The sequence below is a fragment of the Carassius auratus genome, chromosome 45 (assembly GCF_003368295.1).
Source record: "Carassius auratus strain Wakin chromosome 45, ASM336829v1, whole genome shotgun sequence".
NCBI lineage: Eukaryota > Metazoa > Chordata > Actinopteri > Cypriniformes > Cyprinidae > Carassius > Carassius auratus.
In genome coordinates this window covers 4,772,058-4,791,834 of record NC_039287.1, presented here as the reverse complement: position 1 = coordinate 4,791,834, position 19,777 = coordinate 4,772,058, and the positions used below count along the sequence as shown (strand labels likewise).

The 19,777-nt window shown below is 37.3% G+C and overlaps 2 protein-coding genes across 2 annotated transcripts; one reads left to right on the top strand and one right to left on the bottom strand.

Moving 5' to 3' along the window:
* Nucleotides 1-657: 657 nt before the first annotated feature.
* LOC113062683 (chromatin-remodeling ATPase INO80-like) lies at nucleotides 658-9,776 on the top strand. Its single transcript, XM_026232662.1, has 12 exons — nucleotides 658-708; nucleotides 1,738-1,759; nucleotides 1,827-1,954; nucleotides 3,816-3,910; nucleotides 4,271-4,343; nucleotides 5,632-5,790; nucleotides 6,214-6,316; nucleotides 6,435-6,523; nucleotides 7,013-7,171; nucleotides 7,494-7,653; nucleotides 8,253-8,471; nucleotides 8,562-9,776. The coding sequence occupies exons 1-12, from the start codon at nucleotides 658-660 to the stop codon at nucleotides 8,762-8,764; spliced, it is 1,461 nt and encodes a 486-aa protein (XP_026088447.1). The 3' UTR covers nucleotides 8,765-9,776.
* Nucleotides 9,777-10,012: 236 nt separating this feature from the next.
* chac1 (ChaC, cation transport regulator homolog 1 (E. coli)) lies at nucleotides 10,013-12,006 on the bottom strand. Its single transcript, XM_026233136.1, has 3 exons — nucleotides 11,343-12,006; nucleotides 11,210-11,245; nucleotides 10,013-10,888 (listed from the first exon to the last, which is right to left on the bottom strand). The coding sequence occupies exons 1-3, from the start codon at nucleotides 11,511-11,513 to the stop codon at nucleotides 10,505-10,507; spliced, it is 591 nt and encodes a 196-aa protein (XP_026088921.1). The 5' UTR covers nucleotides 11,514-12,006; the 3' UTR covers nucleotides 10,013-10,504.
* Nucleotides 12,007-19,777: the final 7,771 nt, after the last annotated feature.

Genomic DNA, 19,777 nt, shown 5'->3' with positions numbered 1-19,777 from the left:
TTCAATGTTATGAATTTACTATTTTTCGTATAAGAAAAAAAATTCTCTTTTGTATCTTAATATTTAAGTCAATGGCAAGGCCTTTTAATGAAGAGACGAATCAGACTGAAGATGGCCCATTTTAATCTCATGTTTTGTACTATTCCAATGAAATTTAGATGTCTGCTTTGAAACTTTTCAGAAAACTGATGAGTGCATTTCTGCATAGTCTGTAAAGTGTCTAATAATTTTTCCAATTTCACTGCCAGATGATCTCATCAAATCACCACTTTTTAGAGCTGGATGATAATGAGAAATCAAGTGTACTTTTGTCAAATTATATGATTTGCTCTTAAGCTTTCAAACAGAACTTTCCATTCGCAGTGAAAAAAAAATCACTTGGATGTGATCTAGTTTTATTAAAACTTGAGAGGTAATTGGAAAGTTTATCTCAGGCCGAATATGGCCCATGGATCTGATGTTTGAGACCTCCTGCCTAGAGTAAGTTAGATCCATGTGGACATTATCTGTCAATCATCAACCGCGTTGAGTATGAGATTTTGAGCGCATGGGCTAATTTAAGCCATTCTCCACCACTCATTGAAAAGGTTACGCACATGTCCTTTTCAGGGTCATGGGGGTGTTGAGTCAGGGTTCAGCTATGGTTCACAATTAGCCATGGACATGATCAACATGGTTATGCTGGCCATGGTGTTTGACATGCTCTTTGTAACTGTCTAAGGCTCAGCTAGCAGGCCTCAAAACTCTCTCTGGGGGACCTCTAGATTGCTCTGGCAGGCGGCTCATTTTGTGTGTATAATCACTTTCTGAGTACCCATGACTAGCAGGGTCAGTTAACTTCCCCCTATGAGCTGACCCTAGGGTCAAGGGTTGCACCAGTCAACAATGGGAAGCCCGTGCTTCCTCTTTTATAAACACTGTTAGGGTGACAGCATTGATAGACCACTGCCACAACATTTTCTGGTCTGTGAACATCAATCAAATGTGTTGATGTTTTACATAACTAATGTACATTTGATAACCATCTTCAATTTTTAAAAACTGAATATACAACTTGATTAGAATTTATTTAGATGAAAACAAAAGAATTACTAGATGTCCAACAACATTAAATGAATAGATATTGATAAGCTTGTTTTTTTTTTTTCTTTTTCTCATATGTTGTGGCTGAAATCAAAATTCAATTCTATTTTGTCTAAAACAAAGAAGCTTAAAACAACATGCTGATGTACATTTATGCAAATTATTATTATTATTTTTGCTTAATTACATTTAACAGTATCAGGCAATTAGTAGCATTTTTTAAGATTAATGTTAGTTTAAATGTAAAAATATAAAAAAGATTAAAAAAAATTTTCCTGCAACTGATATGGTACCAATATGTCATGCATCACTAAAAATAATTTATTAAAAACCGCTTTCTTTCAATAAAGTATAACATTTTTCTCTTAAGTAATTTTTTTCCACTTAGGAGATCTCTTCACTTTTATGCTCAGTTGTTCGTGATATCATAAAACAAACATACTGAAAGAACTTTACAATGGATCTGTAACAAATTTTGCTGCTGAGAGAGGGATTTCTGTCATCGGTAAGTGAGGAGCAGGAAATGGAAAACCCGGAGCGGAGCTGGAGAGGAGTGATTATGGAACGTTTTGGGCAGGGAGGGGAAATTGCTGTCACTCCACAAGCTTATTCATTATATTGCTTTGATTTACTTAATCAGCTTCATTCCGACAGTGTGGGATACCGTTTTTATCTTGTGAGTTGATGCATTATTTCTAAATTTCTCAGTGTTTTAAAATGTTTTTCTCTGCTTTGTTCTTCAGACAAAGAGTCTCTGATCACAGACAGCGGGAAGCTTCACACTCTCGACCTTCTGCTGACTCGACTGAAGTCTCAGGGCCACCGAGTTCTCATCTACTCTCAGATGACCCGCATGATAGACCTTTTAGAGGTGAGTGCTTCCAGGAACTTCTCACAGTCGGTGAGAAGACTGACAGCCCTGTGGTCTGTGAATATTATGTAGCTACGTTGTGTCATTGTAACATGCTTTTTCCTTTAACCTTCAACCTTCCCTTCATATCCACAGAAATCTGTCTGTACCGAACCGATTGTAGATATCTGAAGTCACGCTGTACATGTTTTTGTTTACCTGTTCATTGTACTCTGAGTTGTTAATCCCACAAGAGAAGAGATGGTTAAATTCGATCAAGCATTGTGAAAGGAATGTTTGCTGCTAAATAGCTTCATATTGTTAAAGCTGGACAAAAGCTGAGAGAAGAGAACTGGAGGAAACAATCACTTTTTCCAGAGGCACACAGTTGTTCGCCATACATGCAAGCCAAACATGGAGCTAAAAGTAGAAGCCTCCAATAACATTGTCAACATGATCCTACACAACAGCGCTCATAGTCTAGAAACACCTTCTTAGAGTCGATAGGAATTCCTTCCGATTCATTTTGGCTTAAGCGTTTCTCATGGCAGTCTCTCCAAAGTCTGATTACGTAGATTTGACTTCCTTTATTTGTGAAGTAGTTGGTCTATGGAAAATATTAAGCATGGAAAAACATGGCGTCGACCTTTGGCGTTGATTGGCCATTAGTTTTGGCATATTTTTACTTTGTCAACATAAAAATCTTGATTGATCCTATTTTCTTTTGGGATGCACATTCCTGGTCTTATTGTGAACGATTCGTTCAGTGCACGCAATTCAAAAGAAAAAAATGTTTTGGCTTCACGAATGACTTTCCTTTTCAGCTGGCATCACATATTTGTCTATTTTTCAACCCTTTAGTTTGTGATGGATAATATATTATTTACAATGTCCTGCTCTTTGAATAGAAATATGTCATAATATATATAACAATTCTAGTTTCATAATGTGTATAACAAACTTTTCAAACTGGAGCCCTTGTAAAAATATAAAGGAAGCTATATATTTTCATTTATAAAGACCTATATAATATAAACTAATTTTATAAAAAAACAAGTTACAAAGTATATGTATGCAAAATTAAATAATTGTCACTGGAATTAAATATAATAATAAAATCCAGAAAATATTTACCTTTATTTAATTTTTTTACTGTTAAAAATGTTAAATCATTAAAATGTTTTAAAAACATTAAACAGTGTTTTCTGTGGACACCCTAGAGCCCAGTTTGAGAACTTCTGCTCTGCAATCAGTGTGTTCTCTGTGCAGAAGCCGAAGATCATCAAGTCTTGTCTCCTTTGATATTGTGTCTCTCCAAACAGATCCCTGATTGTTTTGGTCAAGATTTTTTATTTGTATTATTTTATTATGTGTTCAATAGCTTAACTCCCACTTGAGGTCTATTTCAAGCATTTTCCAGGCTTTATTCTTAAATCTCAGGCTAAATCATGTTATGTCGGAGTTATAGCCTGGAGTTATATTCTCAGCAGTGTAATTCAGTTTAAGATGGTCCAGTTTTTGGTTCTTACAGCTGCAGAAAAAGCTTGAGATTTGTGATCTAATGTTACTTCAGGCTGGAAATAAGTACTAATCAAAGACATTCAGTGTCAAAGAGACTTCATAAGGTCCAGATGTGCTTTTGGGAGGCCATCCAGTGGAGTGGAGACTTCACTCTGGGTGGCGTAGGAGACTGGGAAGTCATCTCTGAGAAGAATCTGCAATGCTAATTGAGGATCTCTGGCGGTGTGTTCAGGGGGACTTTATTGAAAACCAGCCCTGCAGATTTTATGAGAGGATTAAAGTGAAATAGACCCCAGTTTCATGTGTTTGCCTGCATGATTTTCCATATCGTTACTTGAAATGTTTCTTAACTGTCCTGCAGGAGTACATGGTGTACCGCAAGCATACATACATGAGACTGGATGGTTCATCCAAGATTTCGGAGCGGCGGGACATGGTGGCTGACTTCCAGAGCCGGTGAGTTTTAGCTAGTTTTCTGTGGCCTGACAGCCGGGATTGAAAAGGAGACGCAGATGTCTGTAAGCGCCCGTATCTTTCTTAAACCTAATTAGGGCTTGTTTTTCCAAAATGTCACCAAGCGTAAATTCCTCATCCCTGGGCTTTGCGCTTTCTTCTCCTTCCCCACCCTTCCTCACGGGGTCTGGTTTGCATTAGCTCAGCTCTCTGTGGGTGCAGTGGGCTCTGGCTTTTATTTTCTAGAGGAGTGTGTTTGTATATTGAAACGTCTCTCTGTCTAAATCCTGGGCAGTTGGGCACGATCTGCTTCCGCCTTATTTGCTTTCTCTCACTGTTTCTGGTCTCCCCTCCCCTTTGCAGGACGGATATTTTTGTCTTCCTCCTCAGTACCAGAGCCGGAGGGCTGGGGATCAACCTGACAGCTGCAGACACGGTGAGGCTGCAGCCCATCAACACATCATGATTACCAGATCGCCTTCCCCCAACCAGAGGCCATGAGAACGGCCTCTAATACTGTAGAACTCAATTAGCAGTCATGTAATAATAGCTGCTGAACTCGTTGACCTTAACATGGACACTTTGAAGCTTCAACCAAATGGTCAGCATGGAACATGACCAACCACAGTTTGTTTGGTTTAGGGGCGGGACAAACTGAAATGGTGGATACCACGATAATAGAAAGGTATTAAATAAATAAACAAACTACTGTGCAACAGTCTCTGGAAGCGGTTACACAGAAAACTCGCAAATGTTCAGTTTTTAGTAGACAAAGATTAGGATCAGAATGAATTATAAAAAATCTAACTCTGCAAAAGTGTTCAGCAAAATGTGCAGCTCAGCTTGAGAATATCTCATTTACTTTCTATTACATGTATATTACATATATCTCTGATATATATATACACATATATACACATATATATATATATATATATATATATATATATATATATATATATATATATATATATATATATATATATATATATATATACACAAAATATATGTGTGTAAAATTAATAAACTGGCTTTTATGTTGTCACTACTGAAATTAAAGAATATTAATTTAGATTATCTGGAAAATATTTACTTTTTAAAAGCATGTATAAAATATTAGTAAAAGTAATTCAAATGTTTTGAAAGTCATTGCATTAAACATAATTAATTTATTAAAATAACATGCTAACTTTGACAGCCATAATGAAATTAATGAAGAAAATACTTTTATTTTATTTTATTTTATTTTAACGAATGAACACCATTAAACTAAAGCTCTTTGATCGAACATAAAGGACTGTGTTATGTTTAGAATATTTAAATTAATATAGCAAATGTTTGAATATTTGGTTTAATATTGAATTATCTTGTCAACTATATTCTAATTTAAATTAGATGCCATTTTAGTCTGTGTAAAATAAATGAGACATGAAAAAATATTGAATAATTTAATAAATATACAACTGTAATAATAATAATAATAATAATAATACTGTATCAGCAAGGTACTTTGTTAGCATGTAAATAAAATAAAAAACTTATTGTGTACAATAATGAACAGTGAACTGACAAGGGAGGTCTGAGACATAAACAGTATTTTAATCCAGGGAGAATTATTTGTGCAAGAACTGAAAATGCCATCTGTGGAATAGCCATGAATAGGAATGAGTTCATAAGAGGAGTTCATTTCATGTGACTTAGGTACCAATTTCCTCTTTTTCCAGGTTATCTTCTACGACAGTGACTGGAACCCCACAGTTGACCAGCAAGCTATGGATCGAGCCCACAGACTAGGACAAACCAAGCAGGTCACAGTCTATCGGCTTATTTGCAAAGGGACAATTGAGGAACGCATTCTACAGAGAGCCAAAGAAAAGAGTGAGGTTAGTACACAGTAGCGAGGCCCTTTCTTGGGCCAGAAGGTCCCTAAAATAAAATGTAGCACATTTCAGCTTATTCTGCAGTGGTTGGACAAATTACCCCTTTTCCTCGTAGCTTACATCCATTAAAAGTAAAAAAAACAAAAAAAAAACTGCATTTATTTAAATGTCAATCCTCAGAAGAGTTTTGCAGTGACAATGGGGTTAAAGGAATATTTATACTGTAATAGTTATACTGTAACGGTATAATAATAATTATACTGTAATTGCATATAAAATTATATATTGGATGTCATGTATCAACACATCATTATAGTCAGTATATGTTTCCAAGAGTCACATTTTCTCCTCTTTCTGCTCTTACTGATTTGATTTATTTATTCTCCTTCTCAATAATTACTTTCGGCTGTGGGATCTGCACTTCAGATTCAGAGGATGGTAATATCAGGAGGAAATTTTAAACCTGACACCCTGAAACCCAAAGAGGTGGTCACCTTGCTGCTGGATGATGATGAGCTGGAGAAAAAATGTGAGTTACCACTCCGTTTATGATAATAAATGCATATGTAAAAATAGAATCTAAATGGGTTAATAAATGAATGAATTGCTTGGCTATGATTGGATGGTTTGGTTGTGTTTCCGGGCAGTGCGTTTACGGCAGGAAGAGAAACGACAGCTGGAGGAGAGCAGTAAGGTGAAAGAGAGGAAGAGGAAGAGGGAGAAGTATGCAGAAAGGGTAAGTGAAGAATCGACTTCCTGTGCATTGGTGTTCAACAATAATTTTATATATATATATATATATATATATATATATATATATATATATATATATATATATATATATATATATATATATATATATATAAATGTCCTTGTAAAGAATATAGTTGTGCTCTAGATTTGTTTTATTGTTAACTAAAACTAAAAAATATCAACAACTTAAATTAACCACTTAACACAAAACATAGAAATAAAACCTTGTTCAAAAATGTAAATATTATAAATGCATGTAAATTATAAAATATAGCATTGCTTTATATTCATTACTAGGTTTTTTTTTGTTTTTATTTTTTTGCTTTTGCTGTAAAGATTTTCTAGAAGGTTCCAGATGTAGAAATCCATATACAAATTTTAACAAAATGTTTTGTAGGTGAACATCAAGAAAATGTCCTAATCATCATGGTTTATCTGTCCTCTTTCCCTTCATCCCACTCATTTTAAAAAGAGAAAGGAGGATGACCCAGACACAAAGAGGAAGAAAGAAGGTGTGAATGTGGTCATCCCTTTTGTCCCGTCTGCAGACAACTCCAATCTGTCAGCAGATGGAGAAGACTCGTTCATCAGTGTGGACATGGACTCGGCCATGCCCAGCCCCTTCAGTGAGGTAAGAGTGTTTGTATGCACTTCCTGTACCGGACTGAACTGTGTGATCCTAATAATGTTTTACTGAATTGCAGTGGTCATGATTTTAGGAAGAGTTATTGTGCAGTGCTGGTCCTGTAATGACACTTCTTTAGCTGATGAGTCCACAAACTTTCCCAAAGAACGGATGGTTTCTATAGAGCTTTTATGCCACTGTCAACACTCATCCTCTCATTTACAGGCCATATCGGTCTCACGCCACTCTTCTTCTGGTCCTGCTGTCTTTCCTTCGTGGTGCTGTCCCTCTGTCCCTGTCTCACCCCCAGAACTATGTGTCTCTGCAGATCTCGTTGAGCAGTGAGCTCCAGCCCAGCTCCATTCCCGCAGACGAAAGCAGCAGCGACATGTTGGTAATTGTGGATGAACCCATGTCTTCTGCTCCACAGTCCCGTGCCACCAACTCTCCCGCGTCCATCTGCGGCTCTGTGTCTGACACGATGAATGGTGGGTGTACCTGGTTTCATTCTTGTCACTTTTTTAATTGCATTCAGACGTGCGTAGCTCACAGAAAGATTTCACGTATTTCATACATTAAGATATTTTGTTTTCAGCCTAAACGCCTACATTTGCTACAACTTCTTGCTTCTCCGGTCTTATACGTGTGTTCATCTGGGATTATTGCTTTACTGTTCAAATCCCTGAATACAGTTCAGCACAGATCTGGCTGCCTTCCTGTCGAGTGATGAGCAGTGCTAATAGACAGCCTCAGCATGCAACCTCATAATAATCCGAGGATTAGAGGAAAAATGGCAAACTCTGGAAATTTTAAAGAAATATATTGATGTGTCTGGCTGGCACATAATCTGAAATCATACTTTGAGGGTACACTACCAAGGTTGGTTGGTCATTTTATTGAGGTTTTTGGAAGAAGTCATTTATGCTCACCAAGGCTGCATTTATTTGATCAAAAATACAGTACAAATGGTATTATTGTGAAATATCTTTACAATTTAAAATAACTGTTTTCCATTTTAATATATTCAAATGTCATTTATTCCTGTGATGGATCGTAACCCATTTCATCATTCGTGACTCTCTCTCAGGTGTCTCTTCCCAAGATGTATCCAGTCCAGGCAGGGGAAGGTCCAGTCGGAGTCGAGGACGCCCCAAAGGCTCTGGAGGAGCCGGGAAGTCTTCTGTGAGAAAGGGAAGAGGACGGAAGTCCACCGCGGGCAGTGCTGCAGCCATGGCAGGGGCGATGGCAGGGGCGGCAGCGGCGTCTGCGGCTGCGTATGCCGCATACGGCTACAGTGTGTCCAAAGGTAACAGACTTGTCTTTGACTAACAGAACTCTTGGTGAATAGGTCTATAACATTCATCTATTCATCTATTGTTAATCAACCCTCTTCCAGGTATTCCAGCAGCTGGCTCCTTACAACCGGCTCTTATTCGGTCTTCAGCCACACCTGCCTTTGTTCCAGCTGGCACCTCCTCCCGCCAGGCTAAAGGAAGCGCTATGGCCACCAACTCACAGACTTTAGCACACGGCAGTTCACAAAGCAAACACAACGCCACTAAGAGAGCTAAAGGACCCAGCAACCACAGTGGGCGGTAGCAGCTTGGAAATGTTTTCTTTTTGTTCGTAGCATGGCCAGTACATTTTCAGTCCAAGGTTGATGATTCTCACGCTTATGATGTCAAGCTGTTATTAGACCGCAAGCCCTATTGTCACTGGGAAACCCGACCTGATGCACATCCAAATTTAGCATCCATTTCAGGGGCTGTTGAGCAGTATACGAGGAAGCACACTTCCATTGAGAATATGAAATTTAACCAATTGTTCCTTATGAACAGAAAATAGCCATTGCAATGGTTGACGAAAGAGTTTGTTATTCCAGTGAGAGCTCTTTTATTTTGTTTTCTGATGACCAAGTATGCAAAGGGCAGCGGGGCCAAGTTAAGGAACCAAGATTCTTCCTCATCTTCTGGCTCTGATCATAAGATGTTAGGCATCATTATGAGCAGAGATTAATTGAAATGGGAAGGGGGGAGGAATGTTGGTTATTGAACACCCTCTGGAACAGTCTTTACCTTGAACACAAAGGAACAGACAAGACTGCTTTTGTAAGATTGCTCTTATTTTTGTAGAACAGACTTGTTGACATTTGTTCAGTATAAATAACGAATGGCCACCTTTGTTTATTTGCTGCAAATTCAGATTTTGGCTTAAATACTAATATATATTTTCTCTTGGGAAGAATAAAATAAATCAAGTTTTTTTTTTGTAGTAAATGCAGTGGGAAAAAGTCGGAAGTGAGTGCTGCTCAAAGACCGTCAAAGCTCAGATTGTGACTTAAAATATTTGGATGTGAAATGTATCATAGCTTAAGTTAAAGCCTGGTAATTTAATTTATGATGATCTGTGCTAGGTATAAATTGTATCAAAGTGGTTTTATTTTTTAATAACATGAAAAGTCCATAATTTTGTGGTATCTGTGACATATTGCTATGGTTTTGAGGAATGCCATCTCTGGATTTATTTTGTCTTTAAAAGTGATGATAAATGTTCAATGTATGTAAATACTTAAAGGGTATCATTCTCCATTTTCCTGCAATTGCTTGTCTATTTTTATAGGTCAGTGTAAATACCTGGAGAAAAACCTAAATGGTCCTTTTACTAACTAAGAGAAAAACTAAATAAACATTGATTTGAAAATTTCCCTCTGGTATAATTTATTTCTGCTGAATCTTTAAAAAAAAAACCTCTTGTTTTTGAAATGAGTTAAATCTTTTCACCTTAGCTGTTTTGTTTTCACAAGTTCAAATGTCTTTCGAAAATATTAAACACAAAACACATTTAACATTCAGGTTACAGGTTCTCTAAAGGTTTTAATGTGCAAAAGGAAAACAATTATAATGGCTTTACAGTATTCTGCTTCAGTGCAAATTAAAATGGAAGTGTATTGAGGTTTCATGCCCACATATTTCAAAAAAATAAAAAAGTGAACAGCTTTAAAACTGGACAAACTTTGGCAATACATTGTCACACAAACATGCCTTTGTACTACAGCACCATATGATTGGGTCAAAAGCACAAGACAACTGAAAACTGACAGTAACTGATATCATGCTATAGAATGACAACACTGACAGCCTAAAATACCACGTTCCCTTAATGCAGTACCTTAACTTTAGTATAGTAGGTTTTAACAGCTTGGTATAGGTAGAATGAAATATTTTAAGTCACTAAGATCACAAACACACCTCAAGGACGGCAACATGAACTTTGTTAGGACCTTAATGGTGTTTGGGCTAAATGTTGACTTCTTTAATGTTTTACAGAAGATACAGGTGTCTAGCCTGCTAACAATATGGGTCTAATAATGGCGAGAACAGCTTTTTCAATGGAAAACAGGTGAGGGTCATCCACATCAGGGCAGCTGACTCTCATGAACTCCGCCAGGCGAAGCAGGTACTCGATGTTGTGGCCCGACTTCCCCTTGCACACGGCGATCTGAGCGGCAATTTTTTCTGTGCTGGCAGGCCCCAGGTAAATAGGGTTGTCAGGCGTGGCAATGTAAACCAAAGCCTGGACAGGTGACTGGTTTACACCCTGTGGGTAGAACTCTACGACCTGGGTCAGGTAGCCACCTCTTACGGCCTCCCTCACATTCAGGTACTTGAGAGACTCCTCTACCTGAGAGCCAGTCACTTCGAAGGCAACACCCCAGGTGCACGCCTGTGTATGAAAACAAGGTTAGACACATCTAGTGAGGGGAAGGAGTATTTAAAGTTTATAGGTCACCCAAATTTTTTTTTTTTTTTTTTTTTCACTCATGTTGTTCCAAACCCAAATTACTTTCTTCCAGCCGAAATAAAATGTCAGGCACAATTTACTTCCATTGCATCTATTTTTTTCTATACAATGGAAATGAATGGAGACTTGACAAGCTATCATTTAGCGCTCAGTTACACAGGTTTGGGAACAACGCAGGTTCGAGTGAAAAAAAAAAAAAAAAACCATTACGTTGTTTCTATGAAAAGGGGAAGTTGCACTTACGTCATCCTCCTCGATGAGCGTCACCACTCTTCCGGGCTGTCATGGAAATACGCAAAGGTCAATGAGAAACTTATATAACGTTACATATATATATAAATATATATTTTTTAAAATTGTCAATGATGTAACTCACCATTTCATCATCTCCACGATGAAAATTGTCTCCGTGCCAGAAGCGTCTCTTGTACCCCTTAATACAGCCGATCTTGCTCCTCTTGTACTTGAAGTCTGGTTTCCACACCAACGAACCGTAACCGAAGATCCACAGGCTGGATTTTCCAGCGATGATGTCTTGAGGTTTCATCTTTACAGGATGGTATGAGGATAGAAATGGTAGTAGTGTACACTTTGATGTAGCAGCTTGTTTTTCTAAATGAATGGACCCACAGGCTAACTGGCTAGCGTTAGCTTCCTCCGATCAAGCAGGAGAGGTATCGGTTGGCTCACGGCTATACCGCGGACGGTATCAGAGCCCAACTGCTTAGCAGTTGTGATGGTAAAGTCACCCAAATCGCTTTTCTTTGCCTGGTGCATGCCGATGCCGTGCAGTTACCGCATTATTGCCTTAAAATTCCATTTTGGCCTCTTCGGCTCTTTCAACTAGAATAAAACACAAAAACTGTTGCTAGCTCACAGGCCAGCCCGCTGTTTACCAACAAACCGCTACCAAGCCAAACACACGACACCTTAGCGTCAGAAGAAATAGCCTTTAACTAGCCTTTCAACCGTTGCTTGCGAGCACCCTAGACTACCCTGCTCCGTCTCCTCCTCGGTGGATGATGAAATGTGGGCTGCTTAGAGGCAGACTATATGCTACGGCGTTTGTGGGTGTATCTGACTTTGCTCAAAATCCTGTCCAATCACAGCGTAGATAGGGCGAGGCGTTCTATCTTCTATCAAATCAAATCATCTCGCCTTCACTCTATAAGGGAATATCTCTCTGATTGGCTCAAGAACCAGAAAAAAACACGAGATGTTCTTTAATTTCATAGGCGGACCAGACGTCAGTCAAAGAATAATCTTACGCTCATTCGTCAGATAATCTGTCGCTTAAAGTCTGTTCGGCTGATGCAACTTGAAACAAGCGTTTCAAGCGGCGATACTGGAACAGTACGTACTGTTAGTGTTGCATCAGGCTGTTATTTGACTCCGAAAACACTGCTGAATGCACAAACAAGGTACCAGATTAGACTTTTTATGAAGTCTTCATTGGAAGATATAATAATTCATATAGTATTACATAATATCTGAGAAAATAATATAAAATCCAACCATTTATGTATGACGAATGCTGAAGTGCAACTCAGCATCTCGGAGCAATATAATTAATATAATATAATATAATGAATAAATCAAGATGCTATTACAAAGCATGGCCACGAATTCCATATTTATTTTAAATGCATTAATTTTGTCAAATATTAAATGGGTCATTCCTGCTATACAAGTGACTTTTATGCCTCAGTGATTTATTTACACATTTTCTCTGAAATAAGTCACATATTTATAAGAAATGGCTTAAATTGTATATTTAGGTCTTCTTTATCACTTAAAGAGATACAGGAGATAATATACATTATAAATACTTTTTTTGTATTTTACACACCCTTTATTGATATATGCATTCAGTTCTATTATGTCCTCAGTGTAACGTGATCAACTTCCACAAGAAATATAAACAATGAAATGATGAAAAATCAAAATGATGAAACACCCCCCCCCCCCCCCAAAAAAAAAAATGTTTTAATTATGTTATAGATTAGGCTAAAGGGGAAGTCGTGGCCTAATGGTTAGAGAGTCGGACTCCCAATCGAAAGGTTGTGAGTTAGAGTCCCGGACCGGCAGGAATTGTGGGTGGGGGGAATGCATGTACAGTTCTCTCTCCACCTTCAATACCACGACTTAGGTGCCCTTGAGCAAGGCATCGAACCCCCAACTGCTCCCCGGGCACCACAGCATAAATGGCTGCCCACTGCTCCGGGTGTGTGTTCACAGTGTGTGTGTGTGTGTTCACTGCTCTGTGTGTGTGCACTTCGGATGGGTTAAATGCAGAGCACAACTTCTGAGTATGGGTCACCATACTTGGCTGAATGTCACGTCACTTTTAAACTGCCTCTAATCATACAAATAAATCATGTGATTTTTTTTTTTTATCACCGTGTCCCTGAAGTCATCTTCCACCCAGTTAGTACAAATTTTCTTGCCTTCCAAGACCAACTGCAATTTAATTGAGACCATTTATAAGAAGTGATATCATTTATTTTTCCCACTGGAATTCAATTGTACAAAAGGAGTTAAGCTTCAACTCTCACTCCCAACTTTTGTTTTTAGTTTTTGAAATGCTATCTTGCTTGTCCCACCCTTAAAGTTCCACCCTGTTAGGCTATATTATGAAGAATGTTTGTCATATCAAACATTTTTTAAAACAACTGTGACATAGTTATCAAAGTTATTTTAATTTGTAGAAGGTTAACTAGCTGAATGTTGATCACTCAAAGAGCTATGGCCAATTTAGCTCAAAAATTTCCCCCCTGTTAGATTCCATCCTGTTAGGTTAGGATGGAAATCCTAATAGAATAAATATTTTGTGTATATAGCAAATTTTATAAGATACTGTGCAGAACCCTTAAGCTCCCAGGTCACTGGTAGAGAACTCGAGCTTGGAGGTAAAAAAAAAAAGAAAAAAAAGAACACCCACTATGAGAGGGGAAATATTTAAAATATTCAATACAATTAACACAGCATCCATTTTTTCCATCATAATTGTCATCATAATAATAACCACAGAAATGGCATCACTGCCCATTACTGTTCCTTCTTTTGATGGTTTTTGTGATGGTTTGTTAATCTAGTTAATCCAAATGAATTATAACATCTTTATTTTTATTATGTCTGCCCTCTCTAATTTGTAATTCTATCTCTAGCCTTCTGAACATAGAATTGTTTTGCCACTATGATTGATTGTGATAAGGAACCACATAGCTATTTTGTGCCACCCCCCCCCCCAAAGGAAATCAGGATTTATTATTATTATTATTATTATTATTATTTTGGTATTGTTTTGAAACTATATTATATAGGTGCAGTTCCACACATTACAGATGGGAAACCATGCAGGACAATGACTGAAAGCTTGTCCACTGTTAGATCCTGTTAACACTGGTGTTCCACCCTGTTATTCAGTCATTATTAAGTCATTTTAAATAATAATTTGACAGCAACGTTAAATGTTTGGCATACTTTTGTATTATTTTGTGAGGTAAGGACCACTAACATCATATATACAGTATGTTTTTTTTTTTTTTTGTATATTTATTTACTACCTTACTGGCAAAAATGGGCACAAGAAGTACCTGTTCTTTATAATTAGAATTCCATTAATCAATAATTGTTTTGTTATTGTTTTGAAAAAATAATAAGATGGCATAAGGGATTTATACTATCAAAGAAAAGCTCATTATTGTTTAACATTTACATTATTAATAACCATATGTCCCTAAAAGGGTGGAATATTTTCATGGCCAGTGACTGAACAATCTCCCCATAATTATTCTTTTTTTGAGTCCCTGAGCTTGACCAATATGTATTCCTAATAGTTGAACATGTCACTATTTTGGTATAATGCAAAAAACGTACAAATCATGTACCTTTTTTTTCCAACACTTAGAAAGCCAAAATGTTACCCCATACCAGGAATGACCCAAATGCATTTTTCCTTGTCACCAGAAAATGTAACATCCTTCAGACATCCCCATTCAGTTTTATCCTATCATGACTGCTGAGACAGATTAGTTTCTTCCTAAAGATCTTTTAAGCTATTGCATCGGCTTGCATTTTAGATCTCCTTTGTCTGTAATCTCTATCTATGATAGTGTGACAAACCTTTCAGAATCAGTACAGTAACATCTTGACAATTTTTCATACATCTCTAATCTTTCTACAAACCTGACATCCAGTGCCACATTCTTGGCAGGTTCAACCCACATGTGTTCATCTCTATTTTGATTACATTTCACGATCCTGTTACATATTATGATAAAGTTAAGGTCATCAGTACCTTAAGTTCAGAAAGTACTCTAAATGCATGTTGTTTGTCCCTAGAATTGCGTCATGTTCTTAGCAAAACAAATATTTATGTACTAACCTGTTTTCTGTCAGGAGGATTCAGAGACATATTAAATTAATGTTTTTGCGCATTATATATACATGGCCAGTCTGAGAATAACAACATGACAGCATCATCAAACTATTAAGAAATAGAGGCAGGGCAGACTTGTGATCTTAGTAGCGTCACAGTTCTTTTGTCATCCCTGCTTGGGATTTACGTCTTAGGTTGACACGTTTTTATCAGGCCAGTTTCTAAGCCATTAGTCGACTGGTGACACATTTAATATTCACTCTGTGACTGCAGATGTAGCATCTTTTTAATTCAAAAGAAAGGATGGGCTATATTTTATTATTACCCCATGTTATTTCCTTTTTTGAAAGACTGTTTGTAATATTTCCAGGGTAAATGAATCACTGAATTTCAAAACAATTAGATCAGGGGAAATATTTTATTTTGCTGCTAATTTTTTCCTATAAAAAGTTCAAATTAGTCCTATTTAGGATGATAAACAAACACCCATCTGCCCCTGGCCACCCCTGGACATTTCCTTGTAGTATACCTTAGGCTCTTCTTTGGTTAAAATAAGATTATCTATAAATAGAGGTATTAGCTGGCATCATAAGATACAAGCACATGTAAGCTCCTTAAAAGTCTGCATGATGCACAAGCCTTTCTCTGCCTATAGCTCAGGTAGACGGGGGAGCTCCAGTGACCAGACCTTTCACGGGACAGCCTGTTTACTTTCTCCAGCGCAGTAACCTAAGGCGTGGACACGCTAGGCCCCCGCTGACCTATGAATTTCAGAATGGAAAGAGGGTCGTGTGAATAGCGTGTATTGTACTTGCTGTTTCTTTTTAGCCGCTTCTAACAAATTTCTAATAATGTCTGTCGCTCAAATTCCTGAAAGAATTTAATCGCATAATTAATTGAATGTTTATCTTAATCGGCATTATTCTATAATATGTCATTTTACAAATCTCATTATTTAAAAAATGTATGACAGATCTTCTTGCTAGTCACATTGGCTCATGTAAGTTTGACGTTATGTTGTTGACCAGTTGACAGTGTTGGGAAGGTTACATGGAAATATAATAGGTTACAGACTAAAGTATTTTGATTGCAAAACTTTAACAATTAGTATCCTCAATTCCCAAACAATTTAACACTGTAATTAAAAGGAAAGTTGATGTGGTAAAGTTGAAGTGGTAAACGTGCCTCTGTCCCAACCTTTTTGGAGTGTGTTGCAGCCATCAAACAATGTTTATTTACAAAATAAGTTGGCTAGTGAAAACATTGGAATATTTATCTTTGTATTTTAGTGAATTAAATAAAGGTGAAAGAGAATGAACAATTAACACATTTTCGATTTTATGGCCTTTCACATTATGTCCCAACTTTTCTGGAATTGTGGTTGTAATTAGACTTAAAAAAATGGATTAAGATTATAATAATTTAATTCTAAAGCACAGCAACACAAAATCTGACTTTGAGATAATTCTGAGATTAAATACAGATTTAAATAGTTTAATAGCTATATAGTGTTTTTGAAATAAAACGTGCATGTCAGGAAACGCTGCAATCTGACAATGCCTTTGAAAAAAAAAGTCAATCTTAAAAAATAATGCATATACATTAACCCAAGAAATAAAATTCAAATAAGCTTGTGTCCTGTTTTCTGTACTAAACTCCTGAGACATTGGTGTCTCATTTTAGAGCAGTAACTGCAATTCATGAAAGAAATCAAATCTATCTCTATGTGTGTGTGTGTGTGAGGAATTCAGATGCAGCCCCCTTTGTAATCATTAACATTTTCATAAGTGACTAATTTAATTACACATTTTTCTCAGTAACTGTAACAGATTACAATTATATTTATTTTCTAATTAAATTACATAATTCCATTACATGGACCTAGTTCCTCCCAAACGCCAGTTGAACTGGTTTCAGTTATTCAGAAACATACCACTGTCAAATGTAATAATAATAATACTAATAATAATAATAATAATAACACATGTACAGAATGGCCTGTAGAGAATGGGTGTGCCATAGGTTGGAGACCAAGAAATATGTATCCAAAATAAACAAACCCAGAAAATCTAAGAGAAAGTACATTCCCATGCCCCCATGCACACATATAGTGCACTTAAACATTCTTCCTGCCATACATGATAAAATACAGGGAATGTTTCAGACATGTCAATGTATTTCCTAAATGTTTTTCTCATTGGTTCACTGATATGAATGTTTGATAATTATATATTTATTTTGATCATTACTTTTTTTTATTATTATTTTAAATAATAGTTATACATATTTCTTAATAAATCCTTTATAACTGTAACTTTATTTTGAGGAGTACAATATAAAATATGTTGTAAAAAAAAAAAAAAGACATGACATGAAGGAGATCAAATAATGACAGAGTTGCCATGTTTTGGCGAACTATCCCATTAATAGATGTAAGTCTGTACCTAATATGTCTGTACATACCTTTTTTTGTTACAAGGTTAAACATTTTAATATTTCACAAAATTCATCCTGTGAAAGTTAACTTCAAGGACCGTGTGATAAGCAACAGACAACAGAAGGTTTTATTTATTTATTTAATGAAAATTTAGTTGCTGTACAAACTGCACGGGCATTTTAGTGACATCTAGTGTTAGTGGAGGAGAATTGCAGACGGAGGGCCTCTGGGTTAACTGTATTTCTGGGTCATGATGGTTGGTTGTATTTTGGATATCATGTTTTAAATTGTACATTCTAGTATTGCCTTTGAACGCTGTTTTAGGAAGGCATTAATTAGCATTTTCAGGTTTGGAAAAAGTTAGTTTGAATTTACCCAAATTATTTCCTTTGGCTGACTGTTTCAAAATCTAATGAATGTTTAGCATCCTTCTATCAAGGATGTTTTTACATTCTACAGCCCAGATTTCAAAATACTCTTGAAAAGAAATCAGTAGTCTTGATTTGATGCCCCCCTTCCCTTTTGTTTGTTATGTGTTATGTGCTCGTTTCCTGAAACTTTGGGGATCCGTACAAATACAGAGAACGGAGAAAGAAGGAGATGCGTGAGAAAAGCGTTTGGCCAGTGCCGGCATGTTCTGCGTTTTTTAATCAGACAGGAAGCAGGAAATGATGTCACTGGGTCACAAACAGGATGCAGTGATTATAACACAATGAGAATGCCTGGCCATGCGATTTAGACCCAGAGGCCAGAGAGCAACACACACACACACACACACACACTTGCAGTTGCAGCAGGAGGGGTTCGGGTAACAGGTTGCATTGCGAAAGCTTTAGCACAAGACTAATTGCTGCGATAACAAGTGTTTAATGCTCTGGCTGCTGACGGAAATTCTTTTGGAACCTTTCCGAAATGTTTATTCTTCCTAAGCGTCCTTAGGAAGCTAGAAGCAAAGACAAGGATGCTTAGATGACACGGATGAACAGGATGTGTGTGTGTGTGGAGTGTGTTTGCGTGGCATAGATTTGTTGTCGGTTGTTGATTATGTTGCTGTGTGTGGAATGGAAAAAAGCCAGAGCTTGACCTCCTGGAAAACCATTTGTGGTTTCGTACTTGGTTTAACTCAGAAATGCATCTCCTGCATGGCCCTCTGGTGCCTAGCATGGGGTCTCACAGTGTTGACTTTGGCCAGGGTGATGAATTATTTGGAAAGAACTGATGGGAAGTATTAATGTTGGAGCTGAACATCAAATGAAAGTCCAATTGCCTTATTATTACTTTTTTGTTATGCACATCTACTAAAATTGCAGATTAAGCTTTAGCTGAGCTCTGCACCCTTTAGGTGGTCCTGTACAGCCTGTTCTGCACGGAATAATTTTTTTATTCTGAACCTTGCTTTTTTTTCTCATTTGTTCCATGTGTGGAGTACACAATGCCACTGAAACCCATCTGTAGGCACCAAGGCCACGTACACAGCTCCAGTTGATACTTTTGTTGGGTTTTGAGATGTCTCCTTTAGCCCCGAAGGTGAGGCTGAGGCCCTCAGACCTGGAACTCGTTTGCGTCTATAGACACGTGTGTGTATTTTCTTTATGGGTGTTCTGCTGAGCAGCGCCATGATGAGCCCGGTGTGAGGGGCGGCATATGCTGCTGTTTTTTTTAATGGAAGGGCAAGGTTGCACCCTGGGGCATCTGTTTCGGTTTTCTGAGGAGGGGCCGCTCCTCTTTGGTTTGCGCTCTTCGCCCGTCTTTGTTTCAAAATTTCCAGCTCAAGGGGCCTGTATCCGAGGCAACGGATTTAAATTTCAAGCCAATCTATAACTGGGGAAGGGGAATGTGTGTGTGGTGGTGGTGGATCAGGGTTGAGAGAAAATGGTTCATTTGTAACCTTTGAAAGAAGGAATAAATGCAAACCCTTGTGATATCAATGTATAAATGTATACACAATTAGAACAAATTAGAAATTCTCTCTCAGTAAGAACAAAAAATATCT